The sequence below is a fragment of the Coturnix japonica genome, chromosome 3 (assembly GCF_001577835.2).
Source record: "Coturnix japonica isolate 7356 chromosome 3, Coturnix japonica 2.1, whole genome shotgun sequence".
Classification (NCBI taxonomy): domain Eukaryota; kingdom Metazoa; phylum Chordata; class Aves; order Galliformes; family Phasianidae; genus Coturnix; species Coturnix japonica.
In genome coordinates, this window is record NC_029518.1 from 42,912,669 (window position 1) to 42,934,526 (window position 21,858).

The window sequence follows — 21,858 nt, forward strand, 5'->3', positions numbered from 1 at the left end:
TAAAAGTCAGTGTTAATTGTTTTTTTCTAAGTTTTGTGTAAAATTAACACCTTTTATTTTGAACATATTCTTGACTTTCCCTCTGATGTACATAAACCAAGTCCTGTGCCTGGTAACTCTGAAATCAAATAATAAACTATATGGTATAGATGTAGAATTATATAACCACTTTGTGAAACAATGCGGTTGTATGAGCTGATTCCCATTATTCTTGCGTCCAATGGAACTGCAGTTTAAAATTCAGATTCAGATTTAGTGTTTCTAAAACAGTATCCTGAACTTCTGATCAGAAAATTCTATATATGCTGCAGTAGAAATTACCTTCATAGATTTTTTTGCCCTTCCTTTTCTGTGGAAAATACATCTCCACGTTAAAAAAAAAAAAAAGAAAAAGGGTAAAACCATACAGGGAAGGGTATTTCAGCAGCACTCACTTGATTCGTCTCTAGAAAATAATTTTAGAAGTGTAAGAGGACATCAGGTAAAATTGCTTCTGTCCTTCCCCAACATTATGGTAGCATCTTGCTCTGATAATGCATTTTTCAGGTAGTGTATTACAGCTCTGTCATGAGGAGAACAGACCTTGTATCTACAACACTATGGGGAATTTATTCCGTTGTGCCATGATATTAAGGTGTATGCTGACAGATTATTGTTATATATTATTTCCATCCACGCATTTTGCAGACCCAGATGATAAAATATCCAGTGTTACAGATGGTTGAACAGAAACATATAGGAGTTGGGTTGTTTGTGTTGGGTGACTTTTGATTTGATTCCTCACCCGTGGACAAAGCCTGCTCTCTTGGTTGGATGTGGCAAAGCCTGAAATGGGACAGTGACTGGAATTGACTGACGATAAATGGTGTCTCTTCAGGGGCATAGAGAAGTTACACAGCCCTCTGCTGTTCCTGGTGTTTGGTGTACAGGATGTTCTGTTGCTTTGAGTTTCTGTCTTTTCTTGATGGTTGGCAGTAAGCCATTTCTGGATTTTCATTTGCCAAGATGGATTCTTTTTTGTGTTTTCTTCCAAAACTGCAAGAAGATAAATTAGACTTGTGACAACAGCAACAATCATTCTCTGAGCTTGGTGAAAATTTGAGGACATACAGTCAGATATATGTGAAAGGCTCTCCGACTGCAGAAAGCAGCAATCCCTGAAGGAACATAAAACAGTGTTTGAAGGAATCGCAACAAGAATTAAGGACATGCAGGCTGGATGTGGCTCTAGGCAGCCTAGTCTAGTGGTTGGTCACCTTACCCATGGTATGGGGGTTGAAAATAGGTGATCATTGTGGTGCTTTTCAACGAAGGCCATTCTATGATTCTGTGACTTTTTATTCAAGGAATGCTAGCTCAGGGGAAGAACAAGAAGAAAAAAGTGTATTCTTAGTGTTGTCCCTTAAAAAAAATAATCTAGAAATGGTTATATTTGTGCATAGTTAGAGCTTCTGAAGGTGCAGAAGGAACACTGGATGGCTCCCATTTCTCATTGTTAAATGGCAGATGAAGCTTAAGTCTCCTTGGCACTGCTAGACAAGAGCTTTATCTTCAGCAGTCAGCAAGGCAGTGCTGATAATGCATTTGAAAACATTTGCGTACACTATGGAAACTGACATATAGAAGCAATTACGTTGTGGCTACAGAGGGAATTTATAAAGAACATGAATATGCTGGTTTAATTAGGGGCACAACGTAAACTGCTGACACATTCCCCTCAAAGTCTGTTTTCAGAGCACAGTTTCTAAATGTTCTTTTCAAAACGCGGGGAAACTTCAGGAGGAAAATTAAATTGGTTAATTCCACATATTTATTATTATTATTATTATTTTTAATGTGAGTGCTGTGAGTTTAGTCACAGGCTGTGAAGTGTGCAGGACCACTTGCATGTTTCTATGCAGAATCACAGCCAAAGATTACACCAGAGCTGACACAGAGCACACCATGAATTGCTGCTTAGATCAAAATTATAACAGTAGGAGATGTTATCTCAACTTGGCATGTGTGCTTTTAATAAAGGAAGGCAAATTGAGAAGAATGAGTTTTCGGGGAATTGGATTGTCATAAAAAGGCAGTTGCAGTGTTTTGTTTTGCTTTCTCTGTGTTTATTTTTTCAGAATGGTTATTTACTCTATAAATGAAAGAGCTGACAATAGTCCTGCAGTTAGAATGAGCGTGAGGTAGGATGAATCATTTAACCTACTCAGCAAGACTTCATCTGTTTGCTGCGGCCTTCACCAATGTGCTGTCACAAAGGCTGTTTGTTCACTTGCACCTTTTTGTGTTGTCTCTGCTTTCTTGTTCTGCTAAAGATAGCTACCCCTGCCTTTAGTGATCAAGTCTAATCAAACCTTGTTTGTGTTACGAATACACACAGGCATGTACACGTCCCTCTAAGAGTGTCGAGAGTTTTGTCTGCTGGGACTGAGTTAGCAGACAGTCAGAATGTTCTGTGGTTATTTCTTAGAGGATCTGAGATGGTTTTCAAGGCTCCTTTGGACAACTGAGTGCCCACTGTAGCAGGGCCCTCTTCAGACAGCCAGCTGAGTTGAGATTGCGTGTTAATGGCTGTCAGCTGCAAATACAGAGGGACACTGTAAAAAGGGATACATGCTGTAGGTCTAGTTTTTGGATGGCTCATTATGTCTTTTCTGTAGTTTTCATACTGCTTCACAAAGCCTTTGGCAAAGCTATGAAGAACAGCAGAAAATTCTTTCCAGATAAATACATATAGTCACATAGGTTTTAAGAAACTTCCTTGGGATAATATAGAAAATCAATAGCAGAACTGGAAAAGGGACCCAGTATTTTTAATTTCTAGATTTCTCTATTACTGTTTCAGGAATTCTGTTCACAGACATTAAAAGAGGGATTTTATTTTTAGTTTCGATGCTGGGTTTGTTTGTTGTGTCTGTTTTTTGTATGTGTGTGTTTGTTTTCTTTCAGGTTTCTTTTTTCCCTTCTGGAGGAAATGCTATTAATTTTTGCAACAAATTATTCTCCATTTTTGTCTGCGAGTGCTGTAGGTGTGCTACAAATTGTGTTACAAAGGGGCTTGTGCAGTCTGAGGCAGAACAGACACTGTCAGTAGTGAGGTTTTATTTTTCAGATGCAAAAGCCTGAGTCATTCCACTTTAGTTAGTTTCCTGAATGCTGGAGAGGCTTGTTCAGGGTATTCGCAGGCAAAGCATGTGAAAATAATGAAGAAGAGGTTTTTCTTCCCTATTTAGCTTCTCTGAGAAGACCTACCACCCTCAGTTCCGTGTTGAGTTACTTTACTGCAGGAAGAGCAGTATTTGTGAGGAGCCTCGCCTTCTGTTGGAAGGCCGCAGCTCTCTGAGTATTGTCAAATGTAATCTTCAGATACGTCAGTACTGCATTGCTAATTTGTCTCAAGCTGTTCACCCCGAGCAGTACCATCTTCTGAAGTAGTCTTCTGTGCGTTTGAGCTTTGCTCCATATTCCCTTGGCCATCATGCCATGCTCTCTCCAATTCTGCCTGCAGTGCTGCTCTTCTGCTCTTCAGCAGTACAAACGGAGAGTTCAAAGCAGTACAACAGACCTGAACCCACCTGCTATCCTGGTGGGAGGCACATCTTCAAGGTTGAGTGGGTTTCATTTTGTTTTCTCTCTTCTTGGGAATGGCAGTGCCTTGTGCATTTCATGATCCCCACATAAATCACTTTTCTAAGTACATAACTGTGGAAAAATCCCTCAGGAGTAGGTCCCACAGAGAGTAGGATGTTGTACAGTAAAAACAGCTCTAAAAAGCAAATTGCTCGAAGCAGTACAAAATGCATTATAAGCAGAAGACAGCTCTGGAGGGGACTTTTTCTCCTCTTTGAAGAATTTTACTTCCCTTTTCCCTGGTGGGGAAGATGCATCAAAATTTATGGCTTGCAAAGCACCCAGAGCAGGAGAGGTGGAGGTGCAGCAGGAAAGAGAGATGGGCTGAAAGCAGCCTTGAATGCTCATCTCTTGTTTCCAGTACTTGAAGGGAGCATTTAAACAGGAGGGGGAATGTGTTTACGAGGGTGGATAGTGACAGGACAAGGAGGAGTGGTTTTAAACTGAGATAGGGGAGGTTTAGGTTAGATATTAGGAGTTAGTTTTTCACACAAAGGGTGGTGACACAGTGGAACAGGTTGCCCAAGGAGGTTGTGGATGCCTCATCCCTGGAGGCATTCAATGCAAGGCTGGATGTGGCTCTGGGCAGCCTGTTCTAGTGGTTGGCAGCCCTGCATATAGTGTGGGGGGGTTGTAACTACATGATCATTGTGGTCCTTTTTAACCCAGGTCTTGCTGTGATTCTATGATATGATCTCTTAAATCCTCATTAGTCTTACTTTTTGTTTCTCTCTTAAACGAACAGCTAGTTAAGACAGTTTCATCGTTTTCAAGTTGGGCTGAAAATAATCATTGCAAGCACATCTCTAGCTACCAAACAACTGCATTTCAGGATTCAAAAGCAAATGAATCACATTTTTCATTTTGAGCAGCTGAAGTTTCTCTTTTTTCAGTGAACTGCAAAGTGTCTTTTTGTCCTCTAACACAGACATGAAATGATAGAAAGGAATGGCATAAAAGATGAGCAGTTGCCAGTGTTAGAGATGCCAAGGACGTGCAAAGAAAACAGATGAATTTAGTAGCAAACAGGCAAAGGCCACAAAGCACAGATTTTACAGCATATATCTTGCAAAGCAACTGGAGTGGGAGTGATCTGCTGAGATAACCTCACATTTTAGTACCTAAACAACAGTAACAGCATTTCCAATCTTTGCAGGCATGTCAAGACCTTGGTGAGGGTGGGGGCAGGTGCAGAAGTTTGGAGAATTCATTTACTGCTTTCTGAAACAGGCGGTATTGGGCTTGTAAAAGTAGTTTCTCAGTCAAATCTGAATGGTATTGAAGGAGTGAGCAAGCAGAGCTGTTAATGTTAAAGGCTAATAGTCTGTGTAGTTAATAGTGTGTAATTCAAGTTGACAGTTGAGAGGCAATTAATTATTGTTTAAAAAGTGAAAAGATGAAGTTCACATCAAATGAGTGCTCTCAGCTTACTCATGCTTGAATTTTGACATTTTGAAGTTGTAGCAAACTATGTATGATTTGAAAATATCATTTGAAAAGCCTATGAAAATAGGCCTCTTTCAGTACACACGTTTGCTAAGCAATTCTTTTACAGGGAGCTAGAAATGGATGCTTGTCAAGGACAGGGAAGCACAAAGATGAAATCAACAGTGGTTACAAATGGAAGTGATGGATCTAGTTCAGTGTCATCATTTACTTTCAATACTTAGAAAAAAGTCAAGCAAAAAGTCAAGACTGATTTTGAGATTGTTTTTATTAGTTTGTTTTGTAACTTGAATCAGAGCTTCAACTTAGGAATTAATTGAGTTTTGACATTTCATTTTCATCAGAATTTGAAGCTTGTTTTCAGAAGTGTGTTCCCTTCACATCTGGGAAATTGTGTTACATCCACCTTTGCAATTCTGCAATCATAGGAGCCCTCACAGAATTCAGATACGTGAGAAGCGTTCCTGGGTGTGAGAATTTGCATGTATTTATGAGGAATGGTGATGAATGCAGCTGGCTTCAGGTAAGCTTTCTGTCCTTGCTGCAGCCCTGACTTGTTCATAGCTCTGAACAGCTTCCACCCTCTTAACTTCTTTCTGTGAACTCATGAATTGACAACAAGCCTCTAGACATGCTTGGACAGTGAGTGATTCCATCTTATTTTTCATCTCCATATTTAAAAAGATCTGTCTGTTCGATACAGGCTTGGTTAGTTGTGTAAAACTGCATCTCAATGTACTGTGAAACGGGTGATTATTTTGTAGTTTCAGCTACACTTGCTAATGTCCTGATTTTATTTTAATGAATGTGGAAATGAAAAATACTCGTAAGTCTTCTGCCTTAGAGTACATTTTCTGTTATAGCTCAGAGAATTTATTATGTATGTACTACAAAAGCCTGTTCAGTTCTTAGATATTTTACAGAAAAACTGTTTACACACCTGAATACAACCTGGAATCTTTTGAGAAACTGCAGGGAGACTTGTCTGATTTACAGCATAAATACAGTGCATCAGTGTCAGAATGATCAGCAGAGAATTGTGCTGCCAACCTGTGCAATTAGAGTCACTGTTGTGATTAGATTTATGAGAAGAGATGGCATTATCTAAAACCACTACATCAAGAGAGTCACGTGGTGGTTACACTGCACTTGTGAAGCATTCTCTGTGTGCTTAAGGACTTGCTTTTAACAAAACATTGTGAAATATAAGACCCATTCTTTATCTGTTGGTGGGCACGTATTCACAGAATTCATCTAACCTTAAATAAGAGTAAAGAATACTGAGGAATAGTTTGTGGTAGAACTGGGTCTGAAACAACATGAACTCTTAAAGAAATGTGTATGCCTTGAAGGGGAGCCTCCAGCTGTTGTTACTACGCCCTGCTAGGAACGTAGCCTGGAAGAAACCTCAGGTACTGAGGGGAGTCTGAGCAGAAAAACGGCAGCTTTTTCAGACAAGCCATTCTGTAACTTTGTGATTCAAGCAGAAATCAGGGCACCTTTCCCTTTTGAAGGTGGCTGAGCAGAGGAATTTGTGCCATGGACGCTCCCCTAGCACTGGTAGCACCTGCCCAAACAAGTAGGTCTTGGCTGCATAAAAACCCAGGCATTTAGAAATTCTTGCAGGTGTTTGTACAGCTTAAATTTGACTTTGCTCAGATTTTCCTTACCTCAGTAAAACAGATTTAGTTATAGGGCCTACCAGCAAACTGAGTCACAGTGCCTTACACAAAGGCATTTGCAATGGCAAAGTGTTTGGTCATTTGTTGCAGGGTTTTGCACGCATAATTTGTGTTTGCCTGTAGGCAGAGGAGTCAAGACGCAGCACGCTCATTCCCTGAGCAAATGCATTGTGAGCTACCAGGCAGCTCACAATGCGCCTGCCCAGTGCACTTGGCAGCAGTGAGGAAGCAGCACGCAAATGCTTGGTAGCAAATTGTTAGCTGTTGTGATTTGACTTCAGTAGATTTCCACAGTGTAAAGCTTTAGAATCCCATTTCTCTTAGGTTGCAATTTAGTTGGTATCTCTCATACCAATAGTTCAATGCTATTAAGAGAAGTAAGGGTCTCTGGACTTGTGGGGCTGATTTACTCTACATTTAGGAGCTTTGTATTTCATGTGTACATTTGCTACTGTCTCTCCGTTTGAGAGGTTTATGCAGTGGGTGTTTGTTTTCAATTGTTCTGCTGATGGTTCTTTATTCCTTCTGCTTTATCTGTCTCTGGGATGAGGTCTGGCTCAGCACTTCCACTTACCTTGAGCTTTGTAGTGTACAGTCTGCTTTCACCTTACTTTTGCTGCACATTTCAGCTGTCAGCATTTCCTTTGTCGCTTCTAGGCTGGTGCTTTGTCATTTCATTGCCTGCAGTATTCCATTTGTCTTTTCAGTTTTTTTTTATTTTCTAGGTTTGGTCTGTTTCTGTTCAGTGTATGTAGAGAAGATTGTGAGGGCTTAGTTATGCAGATTGGGAGCCGTCATGAAGCCCTTGAGTTCCTGCAGGAAGACAGCGAAAGATAGCATTTATATTGTCATGAAATCAGAAGGGCTTAATGTGGAGAATGCATGCTCTAGATGGACTCCAGGGTTGCAGTGGCATTTCTTGCATTTGCAGCTGTAAATGGCCTCCTTTCCAATTATTTAACTTTACAGTCCTGTTGGGGGCTGAACCTCCTCTGTGCCAGTACAGGTGAGGCGTGCTTGCTGGGCTGGCCATTTTTACCCAGACTGTCCAGACATGCTGCATCTCATGGTCTCCTCTTCCTCGATTTGCTGAGACTGCAGTGCTTCCTTAATAGTAAAATAAGGCACTGAGCGGGTAGGGTGAAGGAGAAGGTGCACTATGAGCACAGAGCTTGTACAGGCTGTGCTGGAACAACGTGTATGTGGGTCACTGACCATGTAGCAGCTGCAGGTGGCTCTTGGAGTGCAAGCCTGTGCTGCACTTGAGCTTCGCTTGCTCCTGCTTTGCCAGTTCCTGCGTTCTTGACGTCAGGTGTGACTGCAGCCGGGTAGAAGGCACCTGTAGTGGAGCTTGGGACACTCATCGTATCACTCATTTCAGGAGTGAAGCAGTCTGAGTAGCTAAGCTTTGCTGGAGCCCTCTAATGAGTAGTTGTGGATGAGGACTGCACATGGTTTGCCTGGAGCAGCAGTAGCATCTCTGTGTGCAGATTCCTCGAGTCTGAATGCTGGTGATCAGTGAAGAACAGCTGCATGAGCTCCAAACACTTTATAAGTGAGCAACACCTAACAATGTCATCATTGCTGTTTCTTCAGACGCTTGTAGTGCTGGGTTAGTTTGTTAGCTTCTTATTTGGAGGAGGTCCTGACTCAGTCTATGATGGGATGATTGCCATTGCGTGCTGTAGCTTGCATTCACCACTTTTCTGCTCTCTGATAGGCAAAGCCTCACACCAGCAGTGTCTGTGTCTTGGGGGTCACGCATGTCCATCAGCAGAAAAGCTGAGCTTTGGGACAACTGGCTGAAGCTGGTAGCTGGGGCCTCCCACAGAGGCAAGGGTTAATTGCCTGTTGGAAGTCTTCAGTTTAACTCCTTACCTCTATGATGAGAGTCAATGGCATAAGAGCTTCTAGCTACAGTATTTCCTCAAATGTAAAGAGCAAGTCAAGAGTACTTCTATCAGTAATTGTGTAGATATGGATTTCTATCATTATAGTGTAGACATTCGCTACTTAATATTATCAGGCGAATGCTTACTGAGCACCAGCTGGCTTTTGTCTTTGTGTCATAGAGAATGCTGCCTTTTCTGAAATATACTGGGGGTGATCCTGTGGTCTTCAGAGAGCCAGGGAGCTGTGCACCTTGTTTAAATACACAACACTGGGCCTAACGATCTACTGGGCTGCAGTCATAATTTTTCACTCTGATGAGAACAACCTTGCATGTCGTCTGTGGAACCAGAAATATGATACAGTGGATTGGATTTAATATAAAGTTCAGTTTGATAGCCATCATGTGATAGCCATTGATTGAGGCTTCAGTCAGTGAAGGTCTGGCCCGCAGCATCCGTCAAATAGAGGCTTTAATTTCAAAGGTAAAGGAAGAGTGACTAATTTAGAAGTTTCTTTATCAAAGGCAGTTTTTATGGCAGGCTGGATATATAAATGCAGGCTAGCAATTTTGTGGGCTTATCCTTTTTTTGCATTAACGTGGTTAATTTGTTTTCGGTTCTCTGGTTCAAAAAATTAATTTCTCCTTCATTTCCTAGGAGACTTTGAAGTTAGCATCCAACTGCCAACCCCTGCATCTCTTCCTGCACCCCCTCACATTCTTGAAGTGTGTTTTACAGGTTGAGAGCAAACAGTTCAGCACATAGCTCTAGGGAATGGATTCATGCTATCCGCCTTAATTTCCAGGTGCTCACTTTCACACACCTATGTAGTAAATAAAACCAGTTTGTTTTCAAGTTAAATGTTGATTCTGTTTCTAAATGTCAGTTTTTAAGAGGAGAAAGAAAGAATATTGAAACATTTCCCAGTGTGAACAGTTTCTTTTCTGCTTCAAGTGTGCCTTCATAAAGGTGATCTTGAAACAAATGGCTTCTTTGGAAAGATCTGGCTGTAATAAAAAATGTCAGCAAAGAGTGGATTTTTTTTTGCTGACACACGTTTGTCTGATGATAGAAATTTTATCGAAACCTTTTCTTACTGTATTTGTTCTGTTCCCAACGTCTGAGGAGCTTAGAGGATAGTCAGAGCCCACCAACCCCATGTGCTTGTGTGTGCTGAAACATACAGACAGCTGTTATGGATTTCTGATCGGATTCTTCTTGGGAAATAGTGAACACAGGAGTCACTAAAGGGAAATAAACTGGGTTAAAAACATTAAACTGAAACTGCAGATCAGGAGAACAAGCATACTGAGTCTGATCTACTGAGAATAGAGCTCTGTGAAGACCTGAGATCAGGATTTCTGCATCTTTGGTTGGAAATTGTGTTCTGGAGAGAAAGATTTAATTGTTTTCTTTTTTTATATATTAAAGATTTTAGTAATGTTCTGTAAGGTTTGATTTCCCATTTAAACAAAAGAAATTGAGTATGTACAGATGCTTCTGTGTAAGCAAACTTTTCAAAATCAGCAAATTGTGTATAGGTGCAGATTCTGCTGCAGAAGCATTCAGCAAGGGGTAGGTTGTGAGCATGGAAGAGCATGGCCTGACAGCAGCAGCCTGGCTGCGGGGCTGCCTTGCCTGCTGGTGACACGTGCCCCAGAGCCAGTATCTCAGGTGAATGAGGTAGAAAACTGTCTCACTGTAGTAGCCAATCTGCAAATGACAATGGCAGAAATGGTGGAAGTCTGTGGCATAAAAAAGTCATTGGTGATTTACTCTCTGGTACAACATAAAGTGAAAACAGCATAGAGAGTGTTTTGTTGTGGTTATTTTTTAATGTTAACTAGTATAATTAAAGTGTTACAATTAATTAGGTATGTATGTATGAAAACATTATCAGTACTGGGGTTAAAAAAAAACATCGCCAGAATCACTGTGTTTTTTTCTGTAGGGATTGATTCAGCTTCCAAGCTTCTATTCATTTGCACTGTAGGTGATATGAAATTTTGTCTGCTGGAGGCATGGGCATGGCTTGTAGGCACATAGACACGTAATTAATACCAATGCAACTTCTGGTGGATCTGTGTTAGCCGGTATTTTCATGGTAGGTCAGTTTGAGGTGATTTCTAGTATGGCTGTCCAAGTTTCCTGGAGGTGTCGATCTTAGCCTCAGGCTCCATGTTGCTTTCCTTGCCCATTTTCAAGATGATATTCTGATGAGAAATTGTGAAAATAGGGAATAAGCTTAATACGAAACGTGGTACAGAATTGTATACGTGAAAGTGAAAAATGAGTAAGTTCTGAGAAATCTTTCACAGAAGGAGATGGAGAGCCTTCCTTCCCATCCACATCGGGTCCTTTCTGAAACCTTCCATATTTTTCTTTATTTTCCATCATTATTTCCCCTCAAACAACTGTCTCTTGGCAGTACTCAGCCAATAAAGGTTAACTATTGATGTTGTCAGACATAAGGAGTTCCTTTCAGAAACAGCAGGGACTATGTATACCAAGCTACAGCTGTAGCATAGACGCAGTTATATCAGCACAAGAATGCTTTACTGTTTTACCATTTGGGTGATGGGTGTAAAATACATTAGTCCAAGACCTGCAGCAGCCCAATTGTGTATATACAGCTTTATATTAACACATTTTTACCACAGAGACAGCTACCGTAGCTTTGGCATCATCTTGCTTGGAAATTGATTTAGACATTTCAGATCTTTGCACTGGAGAAAGCTGTGTTCTTGTGTCAACTCTTCTTTCACTGAAGGCTTTTGTGGTTGTTTTTTGTCTGCTGTAATTTTTCTGTGTTCAGACCATTTGTAGCACGTGCATTTTCACATTAGGACTGCATAGCTTTTCATTGCCATAGAGCTTTACAAAGGTTCCTTTGTAATAACTAATGAGTTGTGTTTTTCAAAATCATTGTAGACTGTTTTTCATCTCGTGTTTTCCAACCTTAGTGTTGAATACAATGTATTTGAGATGGGGAAAAAAAATAGAAGCAAACAACAGAGCTTCTACTTTTATGGATGGCAGAGAGGAGAATATCAGGCACTGTTCCTATGCTATGTTGGATAGGTCAAGACGCATGGTTTTTCTTCCATGCCTAACGCTAAAAGCAGGCATGTAGTGCTGTAGTATCATGCTTATTCTGAAGCTACGGTCATTAGGTAAGCTAAGGGTTGGACAGCATCTGTGTTGCTTGTGAGGCACTGAGACTTCTTGACTTATTTCATGTGTAAAAGAGGTATTTACTTGGTTGAATTCCCATTTTTTAACCATTCGTCCTACGTAGCTCCATTCCTTGACCCAGCATTTTGCTGCCGCTGCAGGATGTTATCATTTAGCATGTGTCAGCTGTGGCCTAACACACAGGAGTAATGGAGCAGAAAGCCTCCCCTCTACCCTGAAACAGTTCTGCAGAAAGTACGGTCTGGAGGCAGCAGTCTGAGGTTCAAAATGTGTTTTTAACTGATGTGAACCACAGGAAACTCTCTGAGCTGGGTAATTCCCTCCAGTACTTGCTGAGGTATGGGGATAGGTGGTTTTATTTCTCTGTTCTGCTCCGTGACCCATAGCTAACGACTAGCAGGCAATTTCCATGAAGCACCTGTGCACCTGCCCAGTCTCTGCGCAAGAAGACAGTCTTCACCTTCTGCGGAACCTATGCAGGGACTGAGATGTGATATCTGGTGGAGGACTCCAGGCAGAACGGCTGCTTTCCAAGCAAAACAAACACTTTGAGGCCTCTGTGCTCCGGCTGTCTTTCACATATGGCATTGTTTAATGGGGAGGCTAGACTGGAGCGTGCAGCGCACCTTCAGAGCAAACAGGGAAGGTGTTTGGGGGAAGAGGCTGACAGAATTTCCTTGCCGAAGTTTTCCCCTGTAGGTGGCATATTTACACCTGCTACAATGAATTCATAAAGCTGTTTATAAATTTATGAGTGTTTTAGTTATCTCCTTTCCCATTGGTTATGCCCCTGAATTTTCCCAGCGCTCGCATGGTTTTCAGTTTTCATGGTTGCTGTCTGCACAGTGAGATTAATCCCACCTTGAGATCTGCACAGGGGTGTTTAAATTTATAATTCAGACGCCTGCAGCTCCTGTAGTAGAAACTGTGAAGAGGTTCATGAATTTCTAATTACAAGGGATTCGTTCAGTAAATGTAGTTTCCTGAGCTAAGTTGCAGTGCTGAGCATAGGTGCAGCTTAATGTTTCGGTAATTAAAATATGTGAATATCCTTTTGTAGAATGGAGCCTCATTCTAAGTGCTCAGGTTTCCTGTTGGCCACTTTTCTCTGCTACACTCATGCATTTCAGTAGCAGAATGGTAGCACCTCAGGATAGGAAATGGTTTTCCTCATCTCTTGTGTTGCACTCAGAACAACTGAACTGGAGTTATCACTGGAGGAAGAGGCCCTCATGAATTCAGAGCCTTTTGTTCCAGTTGGGAATTGTGTTTCCAGCTTCTTGCCTGTATGCTTTGTGCTTTAATATATTCTTCGCATGTGCGTTTTTCAGGGTTGGTTTATAAAAGGCAGCAAAATTGTTTTTAATATTTTTACAAGGAGGGTAACAGAGAAAATAAAATTGACGTTATTTAGATATTAACATTATCCAAAATGAAAATGTATCCAAATGATTTAATAAAGCACACAGTGACAAAGTGAATGGGAGAGCTGTATGTGAAGGAGGTTTATTCCTTGGGCCTTAAGGTGAGCAACTTAAGGCCTGAAGCATAAGCCTCAAATCTTTGTTGTGAAGCTTACAAGTCGTGTTTTCTTTCAACACAGGGGATTTGGGGAAAGAGAAAATTACTTCATGTGCTCACACCTCTGGTGCACCAGCTTTATGGATGCACGGAGGGCAGTTACCTGAGGCTAGGACAGAGCGGGTCCATCGCCTGCTCTGTCTGGGCCAGAGGGTTGGTAATACTTGCTGGGGTTACTGCAGTGGCTATGTCTCTGCCCCCAAATCCTCCTGCATTTCATTTTTAAGATTCTCTTCAGAATGGTGAAAGATGTACTTTCATGAGACTAATCTTTGAAAATATTTTTTTGAGCAGATGTGGTGTGCTTGACACCATGCCAACAGTACAGGGTTTTTTCAGCCTTCCAGACTTAGCCCATGATAGGAAAAAAAGACTGATCCTGCTGGATTCAAGTCAACACAACCTGTGGATTTTAATATGAGGTTTAACTGATTTTAACCTTAAATAAATAGAATTACTGCAAGATGATAAAATTTCTGTCAGATATACAAATCTATGCCAAAAGTTCAGTCAAGAGTAGTATTTTCTTAAGTATTTTCCTTGAGTTTCTTGTCTAAATAGCAAAAATATTGTTCTGTTGGAAGGGCAAATAGGTATAACAATCACAGCAATACAAGTTGAGTGTTTTGCATTCCAGCGTTGCAAAGTTTTGGAGGAGGGAGAGGAGAGTTGTCCTTTCTTCTGTCCTCCACAGTCATCTTGATCCTATAAAACCGCTTCTGTTAAAACAGGGCGGGCTTCACAGTGAGAAAAAAGAAAGCAAATACAGTCAGCTTTTCTTAGGATTTTGTTACACGGGATGCAGCTGGCTATTCATCTGCATAGTTTTCATTTTAGGCTGAAAGTGGTAATTTTCCATTTTAATTGCGATCTCAGGCTACGAGTTCACAAGTAACTGCTCAAGCAAAAGACTTCTATAAAGCCTTGGGAACCTAGGTAGTGTCTTGTAAATGATAATTCATAAAAACTACCATATATTTTAAAAAGCACTTGTAGCAGGCAGCATTTTAAAGCAACAGATAGATCAGAAAGTGGAATACCTACTGCTGAGAAGTTGGAGTCTAAAGGCATGCTGGACACACAGTTCGTTTTCCTTGAGTAGCTACAGGAAGCTTTAAGATGTGCTAGCTTGTAAAATGCTCCATTTCTCAGCTGTGTGCCAATCTGTGGACAAATTAGGTGCTCATGAGACGTGTGTGGAGCATGGGGCTTCTGTTCCCTCCCTCCTTGAGGCCAGGGTAGAGACTGGGCGATGAGGATTGCAGTGGTGTGCCTGCAGTCTTTCCTGGATGAAAAACTTGCTTGGATTTCATTTTGACAGAGCTAAGGGAGAAAGAGGGGAACATTTGGTGCCAAATGGCTAATTTCACTTCCTTGATCTGTGAGCATCTGTGGAATTTCCCTGGTCTCCGTCCAGCTTCTGCTTGACTGCAGAAGGAGCCCTCAAGTCTTCAGTGAGTGGATGTGATCTCCTTTTCATGCTGTCTTCCACTCAAGGACTTCAGTTCCCTTTCTGTGCTATAAGATCAGCAAAAGCAGATAACCAGACCATAGGCAAAATCCCCGAGTTGGGCAATGACCCTGTGTCAGCCTCAAACACTTCAAAACAAGCGTGTGGCAATGAGCGGTTCTGTGTCCTTCTGCCTGCTGTGACCAGCAGCTGTGTGATGGCAGGGTGGGCTCTTTGTGCTTTTGCAAAGTCTGGTCTTAGGAACTTTCTGGGAGCGCTAATCCAATGCCACTTCATGGCAGTCGGCGGTAATTTCCTGTCTGTATTAAAAGACTGCATTTCCAGAAAACTGTGTCTAGCTTTCCTTTTCGTGTTAAATCTTAAGAACATTTCGTCACCCCTTCTGTAATCAAAGGGCATAGGAAATACAATTTCACAGAGATAAGAGATTTACTTGTAGGCTGAGGAATGCATGAACGAAAAGACCTCCAGGATTGCAAAATAAATCCATATATTTTCTCTTTGAGTATGTGTACTTCTGTGGTTGCTTACTCAGCCATCATGGCCCTTTGGGTACAGTACCACCCTTGCAGTAATTTCATGAGCTGTTGAGGGGAAATGGTCCTAGGCAGGCTCTCCCATTGTTTTCACATGCAGATCCAGTCGCTAATTGCAGCTCTCCATACTGACAAATAACTTTTAATTGGTTCTTTCATTCTAATTGAATTTTTCCCACTGATCTCAGGTAGATTGTGGTTCACGATATGGGCTTTTTAACCTTAAATTATATACCAGGAGTGGGGCCTGTCTCATCTAACTTGAGATATCTGAAACCTGTCAGGCAAGTTGTTCTGTAGGAGCTGCTAACTCTCTGTTGACTATGATGGGAATCTAGGTGATTGGGCCCTGGAGTAGATGGTTCTATCCCAGATATTTGGAGGAAGGGAATTTGAGTTCTGTCCTATTGGCGCACTTCTGTGTGAAAAAATAGGCCTTGCTGGAATGTACCAGAATCCTCTCAGTAGTTGTAGCCCATCAGAAGAGAATACTATTTCAGTACTGATTTTTTTTTCCTGTATGTTCTTCATTAAAGTAAATTTGTAGAAATTCTGCTTGGATTTGACTACTATATTGTGTGATGACATAACATAATTTGTGCATCTTTTAATCCACAGTAGTAGAAATACAGATACCTGCACGAGGAAGATTCTTGTTGCTATCATCCCTTTCCCAAAGGGTGTTCCGTTATGTATAACCCAATATCTCAACTGTCTACTTTCTGAAACCTATTTTTTATTGTACTCGTTTGAGAAACTAAAGCTTGTGTCTGTTTTTCTGGGCACGTTATCAGTGTGATAACTGATGCCCAAACTGGGGCCCAAAAGTCATAGGCATTGTTCTTGGCTCCTATGATCCATCCCCAAGCAACACCCTTAACACTGTGCTGTGGAAAATGGTTGTCTGTATCTAGCAATGAGTTGAGTTGGCACTTTCCATTCAACTTCTAATAGAAAATACTGAACAAAAAATACTGGTTTTATTCTTAATCATTATCTATTATTTTTTATAAAGGATACTTTAAGGTTTCAAAACAACAATATTTTTGCTATAGCAAAGCATTTGTAATCTATATTTGTGGTAAAACTTGTGTTGCAACTACCAGCGATAAGAAGGCTATGGACTGGTGCATGATGAGCATGTTGAGTAGAATCAGTCTGCTTTTCATGCAGTCTGTTAATAGAAATGGATCCTTAGCTTTTACTCTGCCCCCCATATTTGCCTAGCACTTTTACCTATCCAGAACCCTGTACAGGACACAGTGACTTCAAGTGGCTTAACAGCAAATGACAAAAAAAAACATATAAGGGAAAGAAAACTGAAATGCTGAAGAGGTGTAGATCTTTCTGTGACTGTCTCTTGAGCATGGATCATTTTGTGGAAAGAGCTCATTCCTCTTTATATTTAGTTTTGAATCCCCTCTGTGTGACAATCCTGTGTTGCTCTGTAACATCCAGTGGTGTAATTTTCCTTTATTGGAGTATTTCAGGATGTATCTAGAGAACAATTCCTCCTAGACAGGCTGGTGTTTCCCAATCAACAGGTTTTGAGGTAGTCCAACACTCTGCTACCCTGTTTCTTCTCTTCACCCCTTCTGAACTCTTCTTTGCAATTTCATTAACCCGACATCTGTTCTGTTTTAGGAGAAACCTGATGCCAGTCCCACATCTTTGCAACTGCGATCCCAGGCTGAGGTAAGCAATGTGATTTTGGTCATCTAATCTTGTTTGTTTGTTCTTTAATTTGATTTTCTACATAAATTGGGTAAAGGCTGCTCTCGTGTCTGCTCTCACTGTTATGTGTCTTCTCTTGCAGGAGTCACTTGGTCTCAGCAGCACCGCATCAACACCTGACACTGAAAGAAAGTAAGTGAAGGCATAGGAGGTCAGAAAGTAGGGAGGGGTGAATTTGGTGCTTTCTTTTTCCTTAGAGTAAGTTCACTTTAAATTGTATTGGTACATCAAGGTTTAAGGTGCAGCCTCTATTACCGAAACCCAGTTTGGAACCTGCTCCTTCTCTCTTTCCCTCTTGGCATTTTGTTATTTTGTTCTTTGTTTTTCATTCAAAGGAGGGTTATCTTTTCTCCCTTCTGTGTGCACTCAGGATGTGATACACCATTAGGACTGGTAGTAATTTTTAAGGAACATTACTGGTTATATGTTCTCTGCAAATTAAAGCTGCTTAAAAATAATTTATGGGGCTAGACCTGAATACAGTCAAGGAAAGATCAGTGAGGGGAAGGGAGAGCTACAAGTTTAAACCACTTTCCTTTTCCTGTGCACTCCTGGGTTTGTAGCTGTGCTTTTGAAGAAGGTGCCAAGGGAGTAAAGCATTTAAAAATGAAGTTAAAAGGAACTTTAATTTTAGCGGTCCTTAATAAAAAGCTCTCTGTGTGGACTGAGGGGGTTTCTGTTTACTGTCACCTCCTGCTGTAATGTGTGTGCTTGTTTTCGGTGCCTCCTTCCTTTGATCCCAAGATCCTGGATCTCTACAGCTAAGGGTAACGTGCAGCAGTGCAGGAAGACAACTGATACTGTATTTGCAATTGCCTTCATGTTTTGGATTGTGCCAGAAGGATTAGTTCAGAGGTACTTCATAGAGTACAGGACTAAATGTAAGGTGCTTTAGAGAAGTTATAGCCCCGCATTTGAGTAACTGCTACGGGAGCCATGGTTCAACTGGACCATAGGAGGAGAGACTTAAACAATTACTGCCCTTGCTGTTTGCCAGTTCAGCAGAGCCAGCCTCAGTCCCAGAGGGAGCTGCAGTAGATGCAGTAGATGTTTGATATTTGAAATTGTCACAAGGGAGATTGTGTCAGAAATTTTCACAGTTGGAAACAAGCCATCAGTATGTGGGCAACATGTTTAAAATAATGAGTATCTACTTGGTGCCATTGGAAAAAATGAAAACAGAAATAGTGCAGGCCTATGCTTATTCATGGCAACGAGTCCCGTCAATACTGGTTTCATTCCTCCAGCTCAGAGACAGTTTAGCCCTCTTCATTGGAGGGAGAGGTTATAAAATTGATCTGCAGGGAAACAAATATTTCAAGTCCATCAGATAGTACTAAGATGCTGAGCTGGAAGCTTTTTCAGGGAGGATGTGTCAGCTGTAGAGGCTTTTTAATGTTTATTGTTTATTTTGTGGCTTTTGACTAAATTTTGCTGCATGGGCATACTGCAAGATAAGGTTTAGACTAGACATAAGAAGGAACTTATTATCTCAGAGAGTTGTCAGGCACTGGAATAGCCTGCCCAGGGAGGTGGTGAAGTCGCCATCACTGGCAGTGTTCAAGAAGCATCTGGATAGGGAGCTAGGAGATACGGTTTAGGGGTTTCCTGTAGGTATGGTAAAGGGAGGACAGATGGACTAGATGATCTTATAGGTCCTTTCCAACCTATGATTCTATGATAACCTGTCCTTTTGAGGGGCAATACTTCTGTGGTCACCACTGCTGTGTGGTAGATCTGGGGTGAACTTTTTACAAAGCCTCTTCTGGTGTTAGAAGAGTCTAATTTTCCGAACATGAAACTCAGTGCAGGTGTACACTGATTTCTAGAAATTCTCAAACAGCTTAGAGATGTGAATTGGAAAGATTTGTCCAGGTTTGTCGGTGCTAGAAAATCTGTTGTTATGAATACTGTTATGAAGCCTCAGTAAAAACTTGGCCAACAGAAACTTACATATCCTTATATTGAAAATATTACATTTTTCATACAATGAACTCAGGGGAGTTGTTTGTGTGGTGTCCTGATCAGGTTGCTTCAGAAAGTGAAGAAAAAGAAAAAAAACCAACTGAGATGGAATGGGGAAACAAGAGCAAGTAGCCCAGTAAATGGCAGGACATATTGGTAGATCCCTCACCCAACGTTTCTTTTTGCACACCCTGCAGCTTAACCCTACTAGAATATAACATTTTAAAATAACACACCTGGGATGGTTGTTTAATTTTACAGAGCTGAGATATTCGAGGCAGAAAGAGGCTTTGAGCGAGTCTGGAATAAGCTATGTTTGCTCTAACCTCTGGTTTGGTTTTCCTTTTTTGTGATACCTGCATGGTAAAAAAAAAAAGCATGACAGGCTCTACTATACACCGCAGTGAAAACAGATTAGCCTTGATGCCCTGTGGTAGGAAAAAATCTCGTTTGTGTGGGCAAGGAGTGTATGCTCAGTCTTGCTGTGAATCTTAGTAACTGTGCCACCCTGGTCATTAGTATTAACATCTGTTCAAAGTCTGTGTGAAAATAGTTTGGTTCCCTTGGTCCATCAAGTTGCCAAACAAGTATCTGTCTAGTGGGTGATTTGCTGTAACACAGAAGAACAGCCATAGTGCCTGGAGGGAGGCAAAAAGGAGTTAAATAGCCTGGAGGCAGAGCTGCTTGTCATTTCAAGTGGCTGTCCCTCTGGAAGTTACTTGGGGCGATGCCACCTTCCTCTGTCACTGGCAGCACTTTCCTTTTAATTAGATAAATCTTAAAAACAAACAAACAAACAATGTGCACATATGAACCTGCTCTATGCATTATAAATGCCCTAGGAAATATGCTTTTCATTTGATTGATTCTGACAAGGAGAGAAAAAGCTTTACTGTAGCAAAGGCCTATGAGATTTATGTGAATATGCGTGGAGAATAACACCAAGGGTACAGATGTAGCCTGGAAAGCTATCAGTAAAAACAAAAGTTGTGTTAGTTCAAGCTTCAGCCTGCAATTGTTGTACTTTTTTTTTTTTTTTTTGCCATAATAGAGTTATTTCTGTAAATTGAAATGGGCAGGCTTCCTAGTCATATAATATTTAGCAAAGCATGGGAGGATGCGTTTGTAGCTTTTTTTCTTGTAATAATTACTTTCATTTCCTTCTGCCCTTTCCAAAATTCTCCTTTTAAACTTCAGGGATACTTTCAGTTGCACTAGTGTAGCTTTGCAGATTCTCAGTCAGCCTCCATCAGTGTCAGCAGTGCCTCTAACCATGACATTTTTCATTTTAAACAAAAGTCTCCCCAGAACTGCAAGCCTTTCTGATTTGCTAGAAGAATAATAGCTATAACAAATAGGCAGTAAATGTGTTCTTAGTAGTTACTATTCTCTCTTTGTCCCCATAGCATGTTGATTCGGGGATGTATTGTATATACAATCCCTATTATTTCAAAGTGATGGCAACACCCCAAGGATGTTTACTCAGGCAGGAGACTGAGCAGGGTTTTCTCATAATTGTAAACAGAGCATTTAAAACAATGTAATCCAATTTTTAGCCTGTTCCCATTTTTAAGCATTCGAGCCTACATGACAGACTGATGAGCTCTGCATGTTTGCCAGGAAATCCAGGTTAAACTCAGTCCTCTGAACTTAAGCTTCTGCATCCTGACTCATCCTGTTTTCAAAAGAGCTGGGGATGTTGCAGAGGGGAAGTTGTGTATTTTCCCTCTTGAGAAATAGATCTGTTTGCTCTCAATGCTTACTCCAGTGGCCCTTAGACAAGTTTCAATTATGATGTACCAGAGAACTGCCAGAATGAGGGAAGTAAATGAGAAACCCACGAGTACTGCATAAAGATAAGATGAGGTACAGTCACTCCTGTATAGTGATTTTTTAAATTATTATTATTTTTAATTTGCAGCTGTTAAAGAAAGGGAAGACAGAAAACAATGCGCAGGGGGTAACACTTGTGGCTGCATCTGGCATTTCACAGGCATTTCTGCCACCTTTGGATGCCAGAGGATGTTAGGAATTGCTATCTTCTGAATGAATCACTTGTTCTTGAACAGGAGCACTCAATTGACCAAGTAAATTATCTTACTTTTTGTTAAGTGCCCTGATTCACCCAGCTCAGTACAGTTTTGTGTTCTGTACCTAATGATCTTTAAGACCAAAATTCCAGACTCTGCCAGGGCAGGGAAATGATCACAAATGCCAAGAGTCGCCATGTGGAAGGTGCTGGGTAGTACTTTGTGCATATAGCGCAGACTGCATGGTCGGCATTGCTCAGGGGCTTTGCATTCCAGCACTGGGGAGCTGCTGCGCCTCTGGCAAATGTCCTCAGCTCCTGGTTTCAGCTGCTCACCAGCGTGAGTAACTTTATCTTGCTTTCCATGTGTGCAGGACAAGCATCTTGAAACCAAGTTCCTTGCACATTGTGTTCATGCATCTTAGCCAGCTCCCTGGTTGCTTGATGTGGATGTCAGAGGAGGAGATGCAGGCTGCTCAGTAGTTAGGGCTTTCCCTGAGGTTGTTAGCAGGGAGCCAGTGAAGCCACAACAGAAGTGGTTGCCTGCATGCTCTCAGCTCTGTAGGAGAAACTATGGACTGGATCTGCTCTTAAGGGTTTTCTGCAATGGATGTGCCATAGTAAAACCAGTCACTATCCTGTGGTGTACACTCAAACTCCACATCAGCCTCAGGCTGGGAGAGTGCCTGCAGTCCGGTGT

At 41.3% G+C, this 21,858-nt stretch overlaps 1 protein-coding gene across 2 annotated transcripts in view; it reads left to right on the top strand.

Annotated features, from left to right (window-relative positions):
* The window catches only part of SASH1 (SAM and SH3 domain containing 1), a 490,601-nt gene that overhangs the window by 411,872 nt on the left and 56,871 nt on the right, over positions 1-21,858 (top strand). For both annotated transcript variants that reach the window (XM_032443944.1, XM_032443945.1), the window contains 2 exons: positions 17,075-17,125; positions 17,247-17,296. In XM_032443944.1, the coding sequence (XP_032299835.1) occupies positions 17,075-17,125; positions 17,247-17,296 (101 nt within the window). The remainder of the gene's footprint in view (positions 1-17,074; positions 17,126-17,246; positions 17,297-21,858) is intronic.